We start from the raw sequence: 23072 nt of genomic DNA, 5'->3' as shown, positions 1-23072 counted from the left end.
TGTTTTTTTTTTTTTTCTTTTCACTTACCGTGTCACTTTTTATTTAATATTGTGAATAAAAATTATAATATAGAATGAAAATATTATTCAATTTTCATTTTTATTATATAATATTCTCAACAATGACAAATATAAATGTTGCAATAAAAGAAAAATTATAAAAAATTCAAAATATTTCTGATTCTATAAACTCGTTTAGTAAAGTACAAGTTTTCAATATAAAAAAAATAAAACAACAAACAATAATGATATGAAATAATCGTAAATGAGTGTATGTATATTCCACTATATCAATTAAAATTGTTATTCTTACTTTCAAAAAATTATAATTCTATATTTGTATATTTTTGCCAATTTAACTGAAGTGAAAAAAATATATTTTTAAGGAACCATAATTTATTGCGAGAACATAAATAATTATTTATTTAATATATTTTTATGATGCAGTAGCAGTAGCTGTAGCCATACCACGTGAAATTCATTGTCAATTCCCATTCTATGCTAAGTCCAAGGCCATGCAAATTTAATCATGTCCAACTTTTTGGGTAATTTACCTAATTTCTTTGTTTTCTTCTCTAGCTATATAGATTAGGACTATAGATTACTTAACAAGTCAATGTGTTTTATCATTACAAATTGAACGTGATTTGATAAATTGATTAGAATTTTTTTTCTTCTTTTTTTTTTAAAATAATTATTTATTAATCAATATTTGCAGGGTCTGTAGATTAAATCCGAGATAGCAAGGATGAAAATGAAAAGATTAGATATCGCTATCACAAAATTATTATAGTTGAAGAATTAATTCCTTGTTAATGGAGCATGCCATTTGTCACGAGGCGGCTGACGTACGCATCAAAGTGACCATATTTTCCATATATTTTAAAATTCTCCTTCAAATGACAATTTGTGGGATAGGAATATAAAAAACATTGTAGTTAATATTCACATTTGTGCTTCATTGTTACCTAAAATAATTTATATAAAAAATATTTTTAAACTTTTTGATAATGGAAATATCGAAGTAAATCGATTGGTCAATAAAAAATATTTTTCTTATAAAAAAATTTTTAATTTTTAAAAAATAATTTTTCATTTTTAAGAAAGAAAAATAATTTTTGAACATTAATAAATTTTTATTTTTTTAATTCATTAATCAGCGATAACTATCACCGTCAATTATCACCATTAGCCATCCATCCATCACCGTCAATTGTCACCATTGGCCATCCATCCATCATCAATTACCTTCGTTATCAGTCATCAGCAGTTATCAAATTTATAATTTTTATACATATTTAATTATTAAATTTGAAAATACGAAAGTATCTATATAAATCTTCTTTTCCAATACTATATATCGAGAGAGACACACGCATGCACATTTGGCGTTTTGATGATGCAAGGCTATAGTCACGAGACTACATGAGATGAGAGCATATATAAGTTGATGAGGGAATGAGGAATAATTTCACGCAATGTCAAATCGAACATATAGAGACAAGAAAACAAAATAAAATGTACAAAAAACTAAAAATTGTGGGCAACAAAAACCGTATTAAGACAAATTAACAACAGGCAAACTCAACAAATCTTTCGTTTGTTCTAAAGATGACTGATACAATTTCTTCATCTCATTCAGCAAATTTTGCATACACTTTCTCCCACTGAGCCCATTGCATTTCTGTATGAAGATAAATGGATGTAAAGTTTCTACTTGTAGCTATAATAACGAGTAACGACATGTAGTTTTTAAATTTACGAATAACTGAGAAGGATCTTTAATTGTTCTTGCGATGCTAGACACTGATCAATATCATCCCTTCCGCTTCGATAGCGCAAGCGGGTGCTATGATAGATGTTAGGGAAATTTACATTATTATATAAATATAAAAAATCCCAAAAAGGCCCATCCCATGTATACAAAGAAAACGGTGGTTAATGGATCTACCAATCTGACCCAGATTTTTCTTCATGTTTAGTGCCTCAGCCCAATGTCTTTAGGCCTACCCAGCCCAATTTTTCTAACGACTGAAACTGAAAACCTGCTTCAAATGATAGACATTTTATTTAAGTTGTGATTTTTTGAAATTAAAATTTAAAATTCAAAAATTTAATCATGTAAATATTTACATTAAGATTAAGGAAATAAATTAACCATATATTAGTTTAATTAGGTTGTCATTCTCTACCAAGAGCATCTATTTGTATATGTCCTTCGGAAGAAAATAAATTAATCATATATTAGTTTATTATTAATATCTCGTACTTTTTTATGACGTAATCTAATTTCATCAAATTAAAGTATCTATGATAAAAAAATTATATTTTAATCTTATAATATAAATTTTCTTTTTAACATAAAAAATAAAAAAAATTATTTAATGATTGAGATGAGATGACATAAATTACTTTTATTTTAACGAGAGGCTTCAAATATTGGATATAGTTTCACAGATTTTGAATTTTGAATGATTAAAAAATAAATAAATAAAATACTGTAAATAAACTCATACATTTTGGAATGTTAGAACTTTAGAAGGAAGCTATTATTGTATTTCCTTTTGGGTTGGATGCATTTCTTTTGTCGCAAAGAAATGAGTTGGATAATTATTATTTGAACAAAAAAATGACGAAGAAAAATTGGATTTCTTTAATGACGGGAAAAAAAAGGTCGTTACTTTGGGTGTTGCAATCGAAGAGAGAGAGAGAGAGAGAGCCCATAGAGAAACCAACCCAAGAACCACTTCGGCCGCAACAGCTCACCCACCTCTCGTATTCTCGTATAAATCCAAATCAAGAACTGGCATCTGTCTAATGCGCTTAAATTTTGATAGTGAGGAGAGGATTGAAGATCCAGAGACATTTTCATTTTACCAAAATCCAAACTAGAGGGTGAAAGATGTATAGCAGTGGCACTAAAGGATCGAATAACCGGGTATCTAGTAAAGTATCTGGATCAAGAATTCCAACTTTATTGTTCTCTATGTTTGCCACCTTCGCTTCCATTTATGTTGCTGGCAGGTGCTTGCTTAATTGCTTTGCTTCTCTTATATATCTCAGACTCTCACTTGCTTTTCCTTTTTTCTTTTGGTTCTAAGTGATATAGTTGTATTCCCTCTTCCTTACACCTCTAATTGCTTATATGGTTTGATGCGGGAGGTAGATTATGGCAGGATTCAGAGAACAGAGTTTATTTGATTAAAGAGCTTGATAGGATAACCGGGCAGGTGGGTGTTCAATTTTTATTTTATTTTATTTTTACTGTGTTTTCTTTCATGAAGTTTGAGCTTAATTTTACTTTCCATCTGGGTTTCTTGTTATTGATATTTTTGTCAAGTGAAGTTAATTAGAAAGAAATTATACCTACATGTCTCCTTCCCTTATGATGATAAGCTAATATAGTCTTGGATATGATGTTGGAAAATCTCACAGGCTGGATCGCCTGCATGATTCCCTGTATCGTCATTTCTTGACTTCTGTTTGTTTGAATGCGTTTCAGAAAACTTACTGTTGAATTCTGGTTTTTCTTTTTAGGGAAAATCTGCTATTTCAGTGGATGATACATTGAAAATCATAGCCTGCAGGTAATGTGATTATTCGATTTAGTTCAACTTAACCTAGGCTTTTCAAACATTAATATAACATTGATACCATTTTTTGTAATTTTTGGTTGTTACAATTGTTTCTTTGTTAGGGAGCAACAAAAAAAGTTATCAGCACTTGAGATGGAATTGGCTGCAGCTAAACAGGAGGGTTTTACTTCAAGCTTCGTAGCAGATAATGATGGGATGAAACCGAAGAAAAGGCATTTAGTAGTAATAGGAATACTGACAAGGTTTGGCAGAACGAATAATAGGAACGCAATTCGTAAAGCATGGATGGGTACTGGTAGGGTACTGGACATTCATATATCTCTCCTTTTTTTGGTTCCATAAATTTTTTTTTTTGTTTAGGTTGAAGCATAAATTTCATCGTCCATTTCCTTGATGGAGTGGTCCTTTATTTCGTAAGAATGCATACTGTATCTAAATGTGTGAGTGCATAGTTTTGGAAATATCTAATAAGAGAAGAAAAGTATCGTGACTGGGGACACATTGATAATTCCAGAAATGGGCCAAAATGTTGAAATATAGGCAGATTCAAAAGTACTGAATTTGTGTGCGATGTGGCCTATGTAGATTTCTATAGGAAACACCATTAACTACTAGAGCTGCAAAAGATGTAGCCTGAGCAGTCAGCACTCTAAATGAGCTCTCAAGCAACTACTAGGTGCTCCCATAAGAACTAAAATATCTGTCTTTTGGAGAGATTAGCGATATACGTTTTGCTTGTTACTAATTTTGTTCTTACTAATCACTTAATTTTGTGTACCTAAATTCTTTGTATGGAACATGTGATTTTCCAGAAGTAACCAATTTTTGCTTTTGATGTTATTGGTTTTGGAGGTTCATGACCAACTCTTTGTTCTTTCAGGTATAACCTTGAACAAAATGGAGAATGAGAAGGGTATAGTTGCACGTTTTGTTATTGGAAGAAGGTAGCCAAATGTGCTTGTACATTTGATTTCTTGTTGTTATTATGATCTACACTTCTTTCCTATAATCTTTCTTTTGTTATGATTCATGCTCAAAATATTATGATGTTGGCTATGTTATTTTGCAGTGCAAATCGTGGAGACAATTTGGAGAAGGCTATTGACAATGAAAATAAGCAGACTAATGACTTCATCATTCTTGTATGTCTATGAATGACAAAAAAAACAGCTGGACCTTGTGATGTCGAAGCAGTCATTTACTCCATGAGGTCAATTATCTGTTCCTTATTGCCCTCTTCTCTTTGCAGAATAATCATGTGGAGGCAACTGATGGGCTTCCCAACAAGGCTAAACTATTTTTTGCTCATGCTGCGGATAAATGGGATGCTGAGTTCTATGCTAAAGTCAATGACAATGTTTATGTTAATATTGGTTAGTATTGTTGTTGGATTATCAGTAGTGGGTCTTTTAGGATTTGACACTTCCAACTGCCAAGTGATATCAAGCTTGCCAAATTGTATGAGCTTAGTTCTCATGATGATATTAGGAAAGCCAAGTAGATTAGCAGCTCCAATATACTCAGGATTAGTACTTTCTCCTCTGCAAGATTCAATTTTTATAAAGCTTTTTTGACTTTGAAGTGGATGTCTGCGTGCTGTCTTTTTTTATTTCCTTTTCCTTTTCTTTTTAAAAAATTTTGCAGATGCCCTTGGAACTACACTAGCAAATCATTTGGATAAGCCTCGTGTTTATATTGGCTGTATGAAATCAGGCGAAGTTTTCTTTGAACCGTGAGTTTCTCCTATAAATTACAAAATAAATGAGAATAGAAAACTAAGCTTTGGATGTCTTTTACTATTTTTCCCATGCTTATCTGCTGGAATGTGGCAGGAGTCATAAATGGTATGAACCAGATTGGTGGAAGTTTGGCGATAAGAAATCGTGAGTTTTTCTTTAACCAATTTAATGTCTATTTCTATAAACAATTTATGTTCGTATGACGTGTATTTGATAAGCAAGAATTATGCATGTTAAAGCTATAGCATTTAGGAGCAAGAAACCTCTTAGATCTTATTAGGTTTTATTCTTGTCTGTATTCTAGTATTCCTTCATGATTGCCTTTCTAAACTGAAATTTTGTTTTCTTGTTCAACAGGTACTTCCGCCATGCTTCTGGTGAAATGTATGTCATATCGCGAGCTTTGGCTAAATTTATATCAATAAACAGGTATATTCTTCATCAATATTGTTCCAGCTACATAATATATGAGATTGACATGTTTAATTCCTGAGAAATGACTTACTGGGTGTGCAGATCTATTCTTCGCGCTTATGCACATGATGATATCAGTGCTGGATCCTGGTTTATTGGGCTTGATGTCAAACATGTAGATGAACGGAAGTTTTGCTGCTCATCTTGGTCATCAGGTCTCCTCTCTCTCTCTCTCTCTCTCTCTCTCTCGTACATGGAGATAAACTGTTACATATAACTAGTGAATTTGAGTTCATTATAACGAGCTGTTTGGACCCTTATTTTCTTTTCTTTTGCTTTTTTCTCTCTTCCAGGAGCTATTTGTGCAGGTGTTTGATTTGATTTGCTTCCATATTTTGATAAAAAAATAGAAAAGGTCTGATCTGAATAACCCCTTTACTTTTCAAATGGTTGCTGGATTGAACTCCATCAGTGACAAAGATTGATTTGCTTGTTTAGAACATTCGTCCAGTTACGTTTTGGATACACTAAACACACTGCGGATGCGAGATTCAAGAATCCACACAAACTGGAGATTCAAGAATCCACATAAACTGTTGGAGTCGGGCATATTCGTCATACATATTAATGAATATGCTTCAATTCTTTCATTTGTTTGGACAAGTATACGATGATTTAGTCTTAGGAGATAATACCATTAGTGGAAACCTTTTTCTTTTTTCTCCGGCGCATTAGAGAATTTTACGTGGAAGGCCAGGACTGTTGGCATGGTTTCAACCCTGACCTCATATAGTATGAATCAGAATAGCAAGGAAACATCTTGCAAGTCTTGCTGCACATTCTTTCCTGCTGGACTAATTAGCTCTTAAAGTGTAATTGGCTTGTAATGTCTAATAAAACCTACATTGTCCTTTACTTCCCGTGTAAAATATTTTCGATGATTTTAAGTTTTAGCGCCGAATATCTTTGTATCAAAAGCTCAAGAAGATGTAACGTGGTGAAAAGTAAGGCTAATGCCACATATAAAATAATCCATGAAATGACATTTTTCTCAAATGATTCCCTGGATGAAGTCTTGTTCAATCCTCCTGATAGAGTAGATATGCCAGAGGAAGATCTTATAATGCCATGGCATATTGGCCAGACAACAAGTTACAATCGACTCATTTTAGAATACCATATCATCAACAGGACAACCACCTGTGTGATGCAGCTAAATCTCAAATGCAATTATATATAGCAGACAATTACAGTCAATAAAAATGCAATTATGTCTCATCTGAAACAGAAATATAATTTTGAATTTACGTATTAATACATATATATAAACAAGCCTCGGTTGGATAAATTTTTTACAATGAGAACAAAGCTACGGAGACAGGGAAAGGACCACCATTTGCTGATTGGTTTTCACTATGTTCATGATGAGCTGTTAAGGAAATGTGCCAAAGCCTTGTCTGTGTCATTATCATACATTAGTAGAGCTTCAGCAACATTGTTTGATGAAAATCCCATTTCCCTTAGAAGGGTGTAGCCACTGGCAAATTCTTGAACCTGATGCAAAGGGAAAAAAAGGCATTCTTATCAATCAGAAGTACTTATCTAGGATTAGTAAAAGCAAGCTTGGAAAATCTCTCTTCCCTCTCTCCCCCTCCCTCATTCAGATAAATAAAGAAAATATGGGGGCTCTTCCTAGGCCATCATTCAGAAGGTTTCTAACTTCAACTAGCAGGCAGATTCATGGTGCTAAAGCAATCCTAAATAAATACACTTGACTTACACTGTAGAAATCAGCATGAGTATATGGTTCCAGATATTTGTTCAATCCATGGTGAGGGAAAACAGAACAATTGCTGATGATAAAGAGCAAAAGTGGTTCTCCAACCTAAATATTAAATAAAAGATAACATGCCCACAGAATGGGGGAAAAAGAAAACCTTTGTTGGATTATCTCCATAGTTTGCAACTGCAAGAGGAACCGCTTCTCGATTAAGTCCGGATGCAATGTACTTGCTTACTACAGGATCTGCAGTTGAACCCTGCATTTGTAATGATGTTTCATCTCATAATTAAGTTATCTCAATGTTCGGTCTTGAAAACAAGAAATCAATCAATAAATTAACTATGATTTTTAAAAGACGACACCAAGACGACACCAAGTACTTAATATCATGAAATTAACCAGTCATAGGTCTCATCACATAAACCAGAAGTATTATGTTTCAAGACATGCGATTGCCAACTACCATAGCAAGTATTAACTGTTCACATTATGTTGTGTCTCCACATACATCTTTGAAGGAATATCCAGAGTAACTTCAGACACTCAACCAAACAGAAAAACACAAATGTCAAGTCACAAACTATAAAGAGTCATGCGAGCATGAACTTCTCAACAGAAAAGACATACCAATGACGAAGTTGGTTCTGTTGTTTTAGATGGAAGATTTTCCAACCCAAGCTTGCTCCAGTTCTGGCTTTCCTTCTCTGCTTCAGCTAAAATTTTCCGCTCAAACTCAAAGTCAAACTGGAAGTTGCTCCGAGGAATATCCCCTACTTGCAATGACAATTGAGGCTATGCAAGAGAAAGTAAAGGTGACACCAATCAAGTTGAGTATACCTTCCAACTAAGACTAATTGATTGGGAAAAAAATAATCTTGTACAAGGCTACCATAACAAAAACAAAGTGGCCAAAGAATCCAATACAACAATGTAGGCATTAGGCAAATATTTTCTCAGTCATCATCTCCATAATCAGAAAAGTACCAAGATCACATCTCAAGTAGCTATCAAAGCCATTAGAAAACAGATATCTTCCATATTGAATGAATGCATCACACACACACAGAGGAAAAAATCCGTTAGTTTTCTGTTATGGAATGCATTGAGAAGATTATATTTTGAAAACTCGGTAGACGGTAGAAAGGCTTCCTTATCTATCCCCAGACCACACGTTCATATGCCAAGTGCAAAGTACAAAGCTAATCATAAATTACCACCACATTATTTGAAATTCAGAATTCAACAACAAAGTAACTAAATCATACCGGAGGAGTGATCCGATACTCAGGCTTTACAGCAACCCGAATGCCTATTCCTGCTGCAAGCATTATGCAATTAATCATGCATTACTAAACCAAAATTTCTTAAAACATTAAATATAAATGACAACCATCTTTTGAACAACAATCAAAAGGAAACTAAGATAACCTGTAATTAACACAATTAAGCTCGATGTCATTGAGCTTCATTGAGTTAAGTTTTTAATTTTCAAGCTTTTCTAGCAAAAAAATACTTGCAAATTAAATGAAATATTCAATTAAAATCATTAACATCTAATCAACCACCGATTAGAATCTAAAGTTCTGAAATTTTCTTTTATCCCGTAATTAAGTTGAAAAATCCCAAAAGTGATTGCTCTAGGTTCGATAATTCAATAAGAAAATGAATTCAGATCACTTACAAGAAGAAGTCGACGGAGCAGAAGTTTGGTGATGAGAGGAGTGGCGGCCTACGGGAGGGATTGGCATTTGACCGATTCTCGGATACAGAGACTGTCCGTACATGGGGTGGCTCGACGGAGCAGACGATGAAGAGGGCGTCCTGTACATTGGGATCTGTGCCTCGTATGGTGAGGCTGCTCTGTTTCTAAAATCGTAATCCATAGATTTCACAGTAAGAAGAGAAGAAGGCAATATAAGAAAGGAGAAGAGAAAGAAACTTGTTCGTGGAGAAGACGGTGTAGAAGAAGGTTGATACCCTCTGTTTGTTTCAAGGATTATGCTGTTCCACACTCGTCTTAACGTAAATAAACACGTCTCTGATCATTTGTTAGCCATGTCGACGAGCATTGACCACGTCATTAGGAAGTGCCACGTAAGAAAATGCCAATTAACCACGGGCCTAATATGAAAAATTCGGATAAAAGTTTGGCCCAATTTCCAGGTCTCTCTTTGGACAAATAAACCTACCACAAGCCCATTGTGAACAATTCTGACCCAATTCATTATGCAATCAGGCTCACCTTTGGCCCAATTTATTGGGCTAACTTTGGACGCAAACCATTTTTTTTTTCCAAGGTACCACTTTAATCATGGCATGTCATTTGGTAATAGCTTGATTGTAATATTACCCGTAAACCTACCTATTCTGGATCCCTTTTACTTGAATGGAAACCAGCTTTCTGGAAATAGTTCAAATTGGATCCCTTCTCGTTACCAGATATTAATTTCCATGGCAGCATTCATGCCAGTAGCCAAATTTGCAGCATGAATTTAGACGAGCATGAAGGCAAGACCGTTAGTATTGTGATAAGGCCACTACTATATTTCATTATTCTACTGCAAACAAAGGCAATAAAAATCTACAGACAAAAGGCTAACATTCTAGGAAATTTACAAGGATCTCTAAGAAAATAATCGTACACGTTGAAATTACAAGATCATAAGCCAAATATGTGGTCACTTGCACCAAATATGGCAGCATTGAACTGTCGTGTATTCAGATCACTCCCATCCAAGGCAGAACCAAATCGATCAAGCCACTGAGTTGGGCTAGCATTGTCACTCTCCTCTACCCATTCTGAGGTCATATCAATGTCATCAAATTGGATAGGATCAGTTTCTAAAGGTTTCGTTCTCATTTGTCTTGACAACTTGAGATTATAGTTTATATACACCAGGTCATTCAAGGCTTCTTTATCAATCTTATTGCGCTTTTCAGAGTGAATTTGCTGAAATGTGTTCCAGTGTCTCTCAAATGTGAAAGTGCTGCAAACCTGACTCAGGATTCTGATGGCAACTCTTTGCAACACAGGTGCAGAATCACCAAATTGTTCCCACCAAAGCCCTACAGTAATTCAGCAGCACATTTTCAAATCAATAACAAAAATGGCATGAAAAAAACTCGCCTCAAGCATAAAATTCTCAATAAAAGACAAGTAAAAAAAAGGCATATCTGTCAAAGCAGGCATGCTACAAGTTTTTCCTTCAGCTCGTAGAAGACCATGATATTGATCATTAGACATTAGTCCAAAAGTTATTTTACTTGCCTCAGAGTAAAATATCGTAACCAAAATTGAGGAAAATAACACATCACTGTTAAAAGTTCTAGCATTTGTTACATCTCAAGCAAGGTCGAAGTTACGAAAGAAAGAATTAAAAAAAAAGCTTCTGTATAGGAGTCGTGCAAAATTGGCAACGGGGACTCTTCACACACACACACAAAGGATCATATATGGTTGCCATGATACATAAGATGCAATATGCTTCTCAGCTCAGAATATTCCAATTATATGGGAAATGTGAGGTTTAAAGCAATGTATAGCGCACAAACACAGTAGAAGACAGACCAAGTAATACAAAATCATCAACATACCAGGTGCAACTGTGTCTCGTGCCTCCATTGCCAAATTGCAACCAAACATCCCACTTGCCCTTGTAAAAATAAAAATCTGATTGGTGATGTCTCGTCTCATATCAGGAGTAGGAAGTAGCTTCTCAATAACCTTGAAAAAGTCTTCCTTAATAGATACTAGAAATTTTATTTCAGGGTTATACTGGACACTTGGGTTCAAAAAAGCAGCTGCTGAATGAAGAGGTGAATGGAGCTGGTCTCGCCACTTTCTGTCTACTATATCTAAAAAAGTCTTGCATTTACTCTCATCCATTATGTAGTAGGTCCTTATTGATTCTTTGGCCCGGGTCATCAACTCATATATAGACCCCACAGCAGGTTTACCACCAGACACTTCCCTCAACACTTTGAGAAAGGGCTCAGAGATGGCCACACTTTCTTCCACTGCCTTCCAGAAGTCTCCATCATCAACAATGGTAATAAAAGCTATGCTCTGTGGTTTACTTGCATAAGATGAGTTTGTAGAATACTCATTGCTGCTGAACATTAGCTTCAATCTTGATCTTTGTTTCAACATTGATTGCAGTGAGAGAAAACTGGATACGGACTTTGTGATACCAGTCTTGATTATATCCTGCCCTCCAGTAAATTTCTTCAGCAGATCAAGCATTGAGGCATTATTGTAAATGTACTTCGTCAGTGTTTGAGCTTGTAAGATACATCTGTTCACCCAATCTACTTTAGAGAACTCCTCCAAGATTAAATTCAAACATTGAGAAGCACAAGGAGACACAAAAATGGTTCCATAGTTCTGCAGAATATGGTTAGCAATACCTATATAGTTGAAACTGCTATCCATAATTATCTGCACAACATTTTCGGAACCAAAGTCTTGAATAACAGAATCAAATAGATCAGCAAGGCACTTGGTATTCTTAAAGTATGATGATGCATCTACAGACTTGTGGAAGAAGGTCCTGGAGGGTGAGGAAACAAAAAAGTTAATCAAAGCTCTAGATTTGTTGTCAGTCCATGTGTCAGCAATGATAGTACAACCTGTGGTAGCCCACTCTTTCTCAATATCTTTCAATTGCGAGCTCACTTCAGACTTTATCCTTTCTAACCATGTAGTCTTCAATATTTCTGCTGGAGGGCCTGTAAATCCTGGACCACATTTTCCTATTGCATCGATCATTACCTGATACGATGGAGAACGAGCAACACTGAAGTCCAACTTATTCTCAAAGAAGAACAGTGCAATGCTTCTTTCAGCATTTTCTTGGTTACTTAAGGTGGAAGGGGTCATTGAATTAACTGCAGGGTAAACTTTAGCAACTGGAGATACCGCCTCCACAGAAATAAGAGGTTTAGTAGCAGACATATTTCCAGGAGATTTGGCTTCTGGAGGCCTCTGCTTTTTAACATTAGATGGTTCTTTGATGTCCTCCTTTGATGCTATTATAGCTCTTACCCTGTCAGTGACATCATCTCTCACCTTGCTACAGGGGTTGACACCTTTACTAGGCAGTCGGGATAAATGATGCTTCAATCTACTAATGCCGCCATTCAAAACTCTTAGGCAAAATTTGCATTTCACCTTGTTTCCATCTAATTTCTCAGCATACTCCCAACAAATATCTTTTTCTCGAACCACTGACAGTAAATAAACATATAATAAGCACAAGCATGCTAATAGTTTCCCATATTACTCTCTTGCTAATCTCACATCAAGACACCTCTTGGTATATGGTTGACCAAATATTCATAAATAGAGAGGACTTAACATTTGATCAAGAAAACAAATAAAATAAATAAATCTTGAATTCATTAGTGATTATGATGTCAACTTAACACGCGCAGATAAACAACATAGAGTAATCAACTGTTGCCATTACTGATCAAAACCTTTTTGGTGATCAGCATGCCAATGATTCACAACAGATAATAAAAAAACTTGAATATAAACAATGTTGCATTTGCTCTTGTTTACTGTAAACTATAACCTCGAAAAAAAGGATTCAATTAAACGCAATTAGTGCATAAAATAAGCTTGTACTTACTGATTATGTAATATGTAGATTATGTTTTGTGGTTCTGCACTTTGACCTATACAGTGAGTTAAAAAAAAACGTCCGCAAGAAGCTGAAGTAGCATGTGGATCTGTGCCTGTACAAATGAAACATCTGTTAAACCAAATTCCAAATGATCACTGATTATAGGTTTGTTGCTTGCCATCCGACAAATCCCAATAAACTTCTTATGCTCATAACAATTAAATGCCACAAAGTCACAAACTTGATTAAATCTATATATACAGAGTGAAAATCTTTAAGCAATGAACTGTGCATCGTGTACTTCGATATTTGTAATCATCCATTTATACAACCTTACAATGTCATAAAAACATAAATTGATGTCTTTAATTCATCGTCTTTTCCAGAAGTTAACATTCATTAACACGCATAATCACTTGATAATCATTTATTGAATTCGTGAATTCTCCTGCAATAGATCACAGTTTGAGTAATAGCTATGTGTGTTTCAGAGGAAAATATTTTTCCAAATGTATTTATGTCTATTTAAGCTAGCAGAAACTGAAGTCTCTTCTCTCTACAATAGCAGAAGCTATAATGGACTTGATTGCAGTGTAAAGTTTCGAGTTTGTCTCATTTTCTTAGTAAGCAAACAGTGGATTAAGTTTTACAATACAAGAATCGAACAGCCATTATAAACCATTGAATTAAGCTCAGATTTAAAATAAGAAATTTAAATTAAACCGCATTGTTAGACCAGAAAAGAAAGAGGAAAAGAAATAGAGAATGTTAAGAAACGAAAAAGAAAGAGAAATAGCGAGAAATTTAAGGAAAGCTTACAGAGAGAGAAGCTTTAGGTCTTCTCGACGGAGAGATAATCGGAGCTCGCAGATTTGGGAGTTTCCTTTTCTATTTATCGCGAGAATTTGTAGATTTAGGTTTTTTCTCTCTTTCCAACTTCCGTAGTTCCGCGTGTCCTCTCTTTTCTCGTTTTCTAATTTGTATTTAATTATCCTATTGCTTTTTATGTTTCTTTTCTTTTGGCGATATATCGCGCAAACGTAGCCCACTTGTATGCGGACACGTCGATTCGGATTTCGGACTCAAATTGATGGACTAACCCATGTCGTTTCAAGATGTAAAAGTCAAAGGTGCAATGAGCAAAAGGATGTCGTTTCTGGCATATGCAAAAGTTGGAAAAAATGCAAAAATATTATCAGCCCATCTTGAGATCGATCTAGGGACCTGTGCGACGCTTCCGCTGCGCAACTGTGATTACCGATATGAAAAATATAAAAGTAACTTATTTTCCGACAAAAATATTTTATTGGTCATTGCCATTAAATTCTGTTCCTAAATATATAACCTTCAAGTGAATATAGCTTGTAATGATATGATCATAATAATAAAAATGTCCGGAAAACAAATGATAAAACAAAAATCAACAGGAACCACAAGGGTCAGTGGGAATTGGAAAAACATATACTAATGTTAAAAAATACTATATATTATGCATAAATTTGTAACGTATAATAGTATGAGTGTGAAGGATTCTAATTTCTACATCATTTTATTTTCGAACAACACAAGGCCAAACAATTTAAATTTCATTGGAAAAAAAGTCACTCTCGATGTTTGGCCAATTACCATGGCCATCCCTGGACAATGTTCATTCAAGTAATCACATTGGTTCAGCATTAATTTCATTGAAATGAAATTTCGAAATCCTGACATATTCATGGATTCAGAGAAATGTCACATCTAGGTAAACATTTTCTTGCATTTTTGTCATATAAACAATGATTCTACACTACCAAGGGTAAACAACAAACAACTTAACATCAAGAGAATAAAATCACTTGATTAATTAGCCTTCAATCTTTATGACTACATGGGAATATTGATCATACTTATTTATATCCACCCAGATTTGCACTAATTCAACCACTAATACAAGTTGTTCTTTTCAAATTATACGCGCACACGACTATATATAATATAATTTGCTGCAACAACAGCAGACAATAGTTTTGATCCTCCCGTTGAAGATCCAGTAAGAGAAAAAAATAATTACATCAGTAGAAGTGAATTGCATTTTTACACTAATTTTATTTGAGTGGAAGACTTTGAGTTAAAATCTACCGCATAATGGATACAAATTCCTGACGGTACACGAGAGAATCAACCGTCATCAATAATGTTTTTTCTAATTTCATCCATCCTTGTAGTGGTTATATAATAATTCTCCAGTGCTTGTCAGTGAGCGACGAAACCCCACCGTCCATTTAATTAATTTCCACTTTTCAAGGTCAGCACCAGTTAGAAATAATAAACCATTTATAGCAGGTATGTAACTGTGTATTAAAACAAAAACAAAAAATTCCTTCTACTCCTATTGAGAATCATCCATGGCATAAACTCGGGAAATCATGTTCCTATGGGCCATCTATATTTGGGTAGTAGGTAGCAGTCAACTATAGCAAAATACTATTAGTTACTGTAGTAATATATAGTAGTTGGTTGTGGATGCTGATAATAGGGTTTCTCTTTTGACAAGTTGTCTCACTCTTTGTCTCTGCTACACATGCACTCTCCTGTTTGTGCGCTATAATAATCTTTTCTCAATTAAAAAAACAAAGATACTGAAATGATGCATGGTTATTTGCTTCTCTCTCAATAGTCAATCATTATCTAATATTTCCTTGCATGTGATGCTGCTTTCCCAAGCAAGAACAGCTCATATCAATCATCATTTATCATTGTCAAGAACGATTCCTCGATTCTGCAACGGTTTTTCTTTTTTACTTTTTCCTTTTTCCTTGCTTCTTTTTCTCTCTCAAGAATTTACCTAGTTCTGTCTTCTTCCTCCTTTTTCTTCTTGTTTAATATTCATGTCAGTTTCTTTTTTCTTTGACATAACTGAATTTTCTTAACACTGCTGGTTTATACATGGAAGAGAGAGATTCAAAGATGATTGCTTGTGGATCTTTTTGCAATTCTTGACGCAATCTTCCGTTTCATAAGTAAGTTTCTTTACATATTATATAATATATGCACAGGCGCAGCTTTCTTTTGTTCTTTTTCTGTTTGTTTTCAAAGAAAATGAAAGGGAACCAAAGAAAATAATAACTTTCTATTGACTGAATTACGCCTAGAAATTTTGGATTCTTTTGTAATTTCCTCTGTTTTTTTGCAGCTATAACAAATGTTAGGTAAAAGAGTGCTCTAAAAGTCAACATATAACTAACAGTATAAGTTTTATAATCATGGTTGAATTGCTAATTTTGACCAGCGGCGCCTAATAAAATTCTTGGAATCATTACTTTTTAGAAAAATTACAGGAAATGTCTACTTCAAATGAGGATTAGCATTTACCGTACTGTATTTTTCTTCCTCTGTTTCTATTGTTAATTAATTATGATCATTCATGTATCTGAAAGCAGGTTTTGTATTAGATACTTGGCTAGCTCTTCAACTTCAACTTCAATTTCCTTTCTTCAGTTGAAGGAAATAAGCATGGAAATGAACATCTTGTTCATTGTCTCTGCAATTCTTTCCTTTGGAGCAGTTTCCTTGCCTACCAGAGCAGAACCAGTTGAAGATAAACAAGTTTTACTAGATTTCCTTCACAAGATTCATCATTCACACACTCTCAACTGGAACAAGAACTTTTCTGTTTGTAGTGAGTGGACAGGAGTGACCTGTAACAATGATCGTTCAAGAGTTATAACCCTTAGGTTACCTGGAGTGGGAATTCAAGGGTCAATTCCACCGAACACTCTTAGTCGCCTTTCGGCAATTCAGATCCTTAGCCTTAGATCAAATGGTATATCAGGTTCTTTTCCTTCTGATTTCTCCAAACTTGGAAACTTGACTAGCCTTTATCTTCGATCCAACAATTTCTCAGGCCCATTGCCTTCAGATTTTTCAGTATGGAAAAATCTCACGGTTCTTGATCTATCAAATAATGGCTTTAATGGTAGCATCCCACCTTCAATATCAAATTTGACTCACCTAACAAACTTGAACCTTGCTAAGAACTCACTTTCAGGTTCTATTCCTGATATAAGTGTTCCTAGTTTGCAATCTATAAATTTATCTGACAATGATCTAACTGGAAGCGTGCCCAAGTCTCTTCAAAGGTTTCCAAATTGGGCATTTTCCGGTAACAATCTTTCACCAGAAAATGCAATTCCTCCTGCCCTTCCACTTCAACCGCCTAGTTCTCAACCATCAAAGAAAACCAAAAGAGTAAGTGAACCTGCAATATTGGGTATCGTAATAGGCGGCTGCGTGTTGGGTTTTGTAGTTATTGCTCTTATAATGGTTTGCTGCTATTCAAAGAAAGATAAGAAAGATGGATTACCAACAAAGTCACACAAGAAAGAGGGGTCTTTAAACAAAAATACATCGGAAGGTCAAGACAAGAATAATAGGCTCGTGTTCTTTGATGGTTGTAATCTTGCATTTGACTTAGAGGACTTATTGAGAGCATCTGCTGAAGTACTTGGGAAAGGAACTTTTGGAACAACTTATAAGGCCGCCCTTGAGGATACAAACACACTGGTAGTGAAGCGGTTGAAGGAAGTGACTGTGGCTAAAAAAGAGTTTGAGCAGCAAATGGAAGTCATTGGAAGTATTAGGCACCCAAATGTATCTGCACTAAGAGCGTATTACTATTCCAAGGATGAGAAACTTACAGTATGCGATTACTATGAGCAGGGCAGCGTTTCTGCAATCCTACATGGTATGCTAAACCTTTTTTCGTCTCTGCTGGTTTACCATTTTAATTACTAAATAGTTGCAGGCCTTAAATTCTAGAATTAATGTTACTTTATGTCCATTATGTGTTTGCTACTAGAATTGTTTTGCATGAAAAATGTATATCAATTTTGCAGGTAAAAGAGGGGAAGGTAGGACTCCTTTGGACTGGGAAACAAGACTTAAAATTGCAATTGGCGCAGCAAGGGGCATTGCTTACATCCATACGCAAAATGCTGGCAAACTAATCCATGGAAACATTAAATCCTCGAACATTTTCCTTAACTCGGAGGGATATGGTTGCATATCTGACATGGGTTTGGCTACATTGATGAGTCCAATGCCAGCACCAGTAATGAGGGCTGCAGGATACCGCGCCCCGGAAGTAACAGATTCTAGGAAAGCAACTCATGCATCCGATGTCTACAGTTTTGGGGTGTTGCTGCTTGAGCTTCTGACTGGAAAATCTCCTATACATTCTGCAGGTGGTGATGAGGTTGTTCATTTGGTGAGGTGGGTGCATTCTGTGGTAAGGGAAGAATGGACTGCAGAAGTATTTGATGTTGAACTTTTAAGGTATCCCAATATTGAGGAGGAAATGGTAGAGATGTTACAAATAGGAATGAATTGTGTGGTGAGAATGCCAGAGCAGAGACCTAAAATGCCTGATGTTGTGAAAATGGTGGAGGAAATTCGGCGAGGGAGTACCATAAATCCACCATCTTCTCATACTAATTTGGAAATTACAGTTTCAACCACAACCTCACAGGCAGCAAATGTTGCTTCTGCTTCTGCTCCACCATGAGAGATCTTTCTGTGATGCAAATAGTTGTGATCATTTTTTTTTCCATAATTTCATTTGATTTTTAATTGTGAAATTGGTTTAATTAGATGATTTGTTTGCATATTTTTGTCCTTCTGAGACAAATTTGGCACTAAAATTAGTTTAGCTACCTTACCAGTTACAACCTAACGGCACTCAAGTCAAGAGAAATGGGATTCTTCGCTATTGTATTATTTAAGCAGGAACATATAGCTATGCTTGTGAAATTTTGGTTTTATTGTAATAATGAGACCAATCAATCTTTAAGTCTGTCTGCTTGTACCTAGTGTGCACGTGCATGTGAAGAATTTATGGTCCCAGGTTCATGAGTCGAACCAAAATCCACCCATTTAATGGTTTCAAACCATGAAAACTGTCCTTTCATAAGTTTTGTGTGGTCCTCAGGTTTCATGCACCAAAACCATATAGAGCGAAACAACAAAGAACCTGAATGCTAGTATCCGTGGAGATTGATCATGTGTTCTCCACCCTTCAACCTTATAATATAAAGCATGCAAAAATGGGTAGAGTAATTGGCTCTCAGAAACAAACAAAGATTCCAAAGAATCAGGACAAACAACAAATTTATACTAACTTTGAACATCCAAATAATCTCAGTTCATACATTCAAATGGAGTTTGGCTTTGAATTTAAAAGTATCTTTCTTTTACTATAAGAATTACACCCAAAGAAAAAAAAAAATCAACTAAAACAACATAATACAAGCTAAAAAGTTTTCAGTGGGATTTGCCTTGACGCTGAGTAGAAACAAATGGACCTTAATGATCTTGTGGCTTTACAAGTAAAAATCCTGACCTCCCTGAGTAGTCTACAAACATATGAAGACATGTACAGGTTGCTTCACTTCCTCAAAATTCTTGTTTTAACACCTCCTGAAATTAGAGAGAGTGGGAGGAAGAACATGATAAAAAGAAGGCTTTATAAGCACAATCTATACAACCATGAGAAGAAATAATACATGGAGCAATAATTCTGTGTCAAAAATAAAAAGAACAAAGTTTCAGAGCATAGTATCACTAACCTTCGACTTCCTCAAACTGAACTTCCTTTACCAATTCAGCAGCTGCATTATACTCGAAGCTGCATAGGCAAGTAGCATTATGATTCAATAAGAGCATCTCACAAGACAATTTAGACATATTCTCCCAAAAGCCAAACTTTTTTTTTTCCTACTTAAAGTTATAAAACCTCTTCATCCCTTTGTGATTAAAGCTTAAAGCTAATTCTCGTGTTCTGTTAATGTTCATGAATACAAAAAAGTGTTAGAGGCCTCACATCATAGGTCAAACCCAAAATTCCTATCCCATCGGACAAGTATATCAAGCATTAAAAATAAAATCATGAATTTTTTCTGCCACCAATATTAAATACTAGCCTGCAATTTGTATAAAGCATCTACTGAGAGCCCCCTATGGAAACCATGAGATGTAACTTAGTTTAGTAATAATAGAAGAAGAACAAGTGAGATCAGCATATTTCTTTTACCTATTGGAGAAGAGCACCTCAAGTTCGTAGTTAGATGTCCTCTTCATAGTTTCAACTAACACGGTGACGATTTCAGTCTTACGAGTACTTGCCATAAGTAGATCATACTCTGTTGGAATGATAATTGCAAAGAAATTATCACTTAATTCACTTAAACAAATATTCTCCACAGCAGCTAATGCTATTCGCCGTTTAAGTGCATCAGTCTCCGGGTCAACAATATAAATGGCAAAGTCTGTTATTAGTAATATTCGTCGTTTCATCTTCCCTGAAGCGGTGAATTTCAAAACTTTATCAGCAAAGAGAACTTCGTTGTCACCTGCAAAAAATCAAAATGAAAAAAAGTTCAGAAAAACTCTCCACATGTCCCTAAAACGGAGCCAATTTAGCATTCTTTCTCAATCATCAGAAATGCCACTTCAACAAAATGTAAGATATAGCACTGTTTTAACTCTTTTGGATTCATGCATATGCCATTTTATCCAATGAATGAACTGATTGTGAAAGGCAAAAATCATGTATCTATTCCAGCAGAAAACCAGCATACAAGCAACATGAGAAGGACCAATATAAATGCACCTGGACAGACACTTGTGTTCTGCTTGGTGATGGAATGTAACATAAAGCATTTCTAGAAATGCATTATATTATATTTCATTACCGCTCACACAAGGGAATGAAACAGCAAGAGAGAAGTAACCATTCTTTCTAATGACATCTTAGACCCATATTTTCATAGTTCATTCGCACAAACCGAAATATTTCAACGACGTATTGATTGGAAGTATCAACATGCGAAATTTGAAACTCGAAATTCATGTGATAAAAACACAATTTACACATCCCACCATGAAGTTACCCTATTTCCAAGACCAAAAATTTACTGAAAAATACAATTCTTATGAACTTAAAATGCAATCTTAAATAAACGAACAGGAAGAAGCAACTTAATCTCAATTGTGCAGTAAACCGCCCTAAAAAGAACTAATAAACAAGCAATCAATTGGAACGCATGAATTGCTTATCAATTAGAAATCGAATCGAACCTTGTTTTTGCAGAATCTTCATCAAGTGAGAACGCGAAGGCACGTCGAGGTAATCTCCTTTTGCATCTCTATGAAGAGAGGCTTTTCTTCGAACCTTGATTCCCATGAATGGCTCTTGATCATCGCTAACATTGCTCCCCGATGGTTTCAATCGCAACCTACTCTCCTCTCCCTTATCGTCAATTCCATTCAGACCAGATTCGTCGTCTATGTCACCGTGCTTAGGCAACTGAGAATCGTCGATTCGGACTCGCCGATTAGACTTGAACCTCCTCATTATTTGACGGTAGGGCGAGTCTCTGAATAGTTCGTATTTTCGAGAAAGTTAAATGGTGAGTGAGCGAGGCTAACTTGTACCATGATGTTCGTTGCGCATCATGTGCTTGATCTGGATTCCCACTTAGCCACCTAAAATTACTGGGTCCGCCTTTTCTAGTTGGCATGGGTCCTTCGTTTTCTTTATTTTTTTTTTCTCATTATTATTATTTTCGTAATTCATTGATAAAAAAATGTTGGTAAAGCTCAATTTTATTTTATTTATTAACTCTTACCGCAACAGTTTTTGCTAATTTGATGAGTCAATGAAAAATTATTCTTGTTGTATAATCAGTAATTTTATTTCGGTTCACCGGATTTCATAATTAATAAAAAAAATTAAAGTCACTAAATCATTTTGATTATGTTCAATTTCTTAGAGTAAATATAACATTGTTTCGGTGCTTCTCAAAAATCATAAAAATCATGGTCACTAACTAATGGAGTCTCCTCTTTATCTCAAAATAAGTCCATATTATTAATTTGAGATGTCTCAAATTAATTTATTATTTTCTTATTTTAGTTAAAATTTAAAATTAATTCATTTAAAATATTATTTTCATGCCAGAGTAAAAACTAGACAGTTATTAAAAATTATTTGAATTTGAATTGAATATGAAAGTTTAAGCTTCAAATAATAAAACTTATTAGAACTCATTTTATTTATTTGAAGATTAAGTACCTTATTATATGCCTTTAACTAACTTCAATATTTAATAAAATTAATTAACTGATTAATATTTAATACAAAAATTTGAAGATAATTTCACTATATAGAAAAAATTCATAAAACTCCAAATTTTTCTTACCATTATAAAAAAATTGAGGTTATGACCAAATATTATAACTCTTTTGCTTACAAAAAGAAATGTTTCACTTTTTCTATCACTTGATTAAGGCATTAAAACTTATTTTAATAATAATTTTATAATGGACGAAACATATATATATATATATATAAGAAAAAAGAAATTCATTGATAGCAGAAAATGGTCACGAAGTTGGTCAAATCACGTTTTAAAAAAATGGAAGAAATGGTCAAACGACGACATTTTATTGTCTTGAGTGATGAGTCCCCCAGCCAACCCTTAATTCTACGCGCATAGGTGCCCCGTCCATTGACGGCTTCCGGGCAAAAAAACGGAGCAAGCGACACGGTAATCGCTTCTTAATAAGATGCAAAAACATTTCTCAAAAGAAAAAGATGCAAAACCATTATACGACACCGTAGCTTCCATGGATTGTTCTCATCCACGAATAACAAATGAGATAATATTTTCAATTTTATAAAACATTGTAGACGTTTCCAAAAATAAAAACGAGTATTGATTCGACGGCTGCTTTCGGCGAAAATTTTGGGGTCTTACGTACAGAAAACGCAAGTGGGGGACCGCCAAATAGAGAACAGAATAACTCGTTTAACCCAATCCGACGGTCCAAACCATCGAACAAAAGACGGTCCCATTCATTTATACAAAGTCAT

The 23072-nt window shown here is 34.7% G+C and overlaps 5 protein-coding genes across 6 annotated transcripts; 2 read left to right on the top strand and 3 right to left on the bottom strand.

Moving 5' to 3' along the window:
• The first annotated feature begins 2650 nt into the window (after positions 1 to 2650).
• On the top strand, positions 2651 to 6664 carry LOC105648375 (hydroxyproline O-galactosyltransferase HPGT1). 2 transcript variants are annotated; one of them, XM_089726849.1, is made up of 13 exons: positions 2652 to 3024; positions 3167 to 3230; positions 3538 to 3587; positions 3698 to 3891; positions 4477 to 4540; positions 4666 to 4738; positions 4846 to 4969; positions 5241 to 5328; positions 5429 to 5479; positions 5693 to 5764; positions 5852 to 5964; positions 6103 to 6164; positions 6248 to 6664. In XM_089726849.1, the coding sequence occupies exons 1-12, from the start codon at positions 2903 to 2905 to the stop codon at positions 6123 to 6125; spliced, it is 1038 nt and encodes a 345-aa protein (XP_089582975.1). In that variant the 5' UTR covers positions 2652 to 2902; the 3' UTR covers positions 6126 to 6164; positions 6248 to 6664. The 2 variants fall into 2 exon arrangements, with proteins under 2 accessions (XP_089582976.1, XP_089582975.1); XM_089726850.1 differs by having other exon boundaries at positions 2651 to 3024; positions 6103 to 6664.
• Positions 6665 to 6957: 293 nt separating this feature from the next.
• LOC105648377 (uncharacterized) lies at positions 6958 to 9538 on the bottom strand. Its single transcript, XM_012234743.4, has 5 exons — positions 9214 to 9538; positions 8798 to 8850; positions 8160 to 8324; positions 7687 to 7788; positions 6958 to 7303 (listed from the first exon to the last, which is right to left on the bottom strand). The coding sequence occupies exons 1-5, from the start codon at positions 9413 to 9415 to the stop codon at positions 7169 to 7171; spliced, it is 657 nt and encodes a 218-aa protein (XP_012090133.2). The 5' UTR covers positions 9416 to 9538; the 3' UTR covers positions 6958 to 7168.
• Positions 9539 to 10035: 497 nt separating this feature from the next.
• Positions 10036 to 14136, bottom strand: LOC105648374 (hAT transposon superfamily). The gene is made up of 4 exons (XM_012234740.4): positions 13979 to 14136; positions 13166 to 13271; positions 11127 to 12758; positions 10036 to 10598 (listed from the first exon to the last, which is right to left on the bottom strand). Coding segments are annotated over exons 2-4 (2040 nt in total). The 5' UTR covers positions 13167 to 13271; positions 13979 to 14136; the 3' UTR covers positions 10036 to 10191.
• A 1601-nt stretch (positions 14137 to 15737) lies between these two features.
• LOC105648373 (putative inactive receptor kinase At4g23740) lies at positions 15738 to 18992 on the top strand. The gene is made up of 4 exons (XM_037639427.2): positions 15738 to 15928; positions 16095 to 16161; positions 16582 to 17885; positions 18037 to 18992. The coding sequence occupies exons 3-4, from the start codon at positions 16655 to 16657 to the stop codon at positions 18702 to 18704; spliced, it is 1899 nt and encodes a 632-aa protein (XP_037495355.1). The 5' UTR covers positions 15738 to 15928; positions 16095 to 16161; positions 16582 to 16654; the 3' UTR covers positions 18705 to 18992.
• A 287-nt stretch (positions 18993 to 19279) lies between these two features.
• Positions 19280 to 21654, bottom strand: LOC105648372 (myosin heavy chain-like protein). Its single transcript, XM_012234738.4, has 4 exons — positions 21275 to 21654; positions 20229 to 20547; positions 19765 to 19823; positions 19280 to 19615 (listed from the first exon to the last, which is right to left on the bottom strand). The coding sequence occupies exons 1-4, from the start codon at positions 21549 to 21551 to the stop codon at positions 19584 to 19586; spliced, it is 687 nt and encodes a 228-aa protein (XP_012090128.1). The 5' UTR covers positions 21552 to 21654; the 3' UTR covers positions 19280 to 19583.
• Positions 21655 to 23072: the final 1418 nt, after the last annotated feature.

This window comes from Jatropha curcas, chromosome 10 (assembly GCF_041381405.1).
Source record: "Jatropha curcas cultivar XTBG-Jc1 chromosome 10, XTBG_Jcur_1.0, whole genome shotgun sequence".
NCBI lineage: Eukaryota > Viridiplantae > Streptophyta > Magnoliopsida > Malpighiales > Euphorbiaceae > Jatropha > Jatropha curcas.
This window is presented reverse-complemented; position numbering and strand designations above follow the sequence as displayed.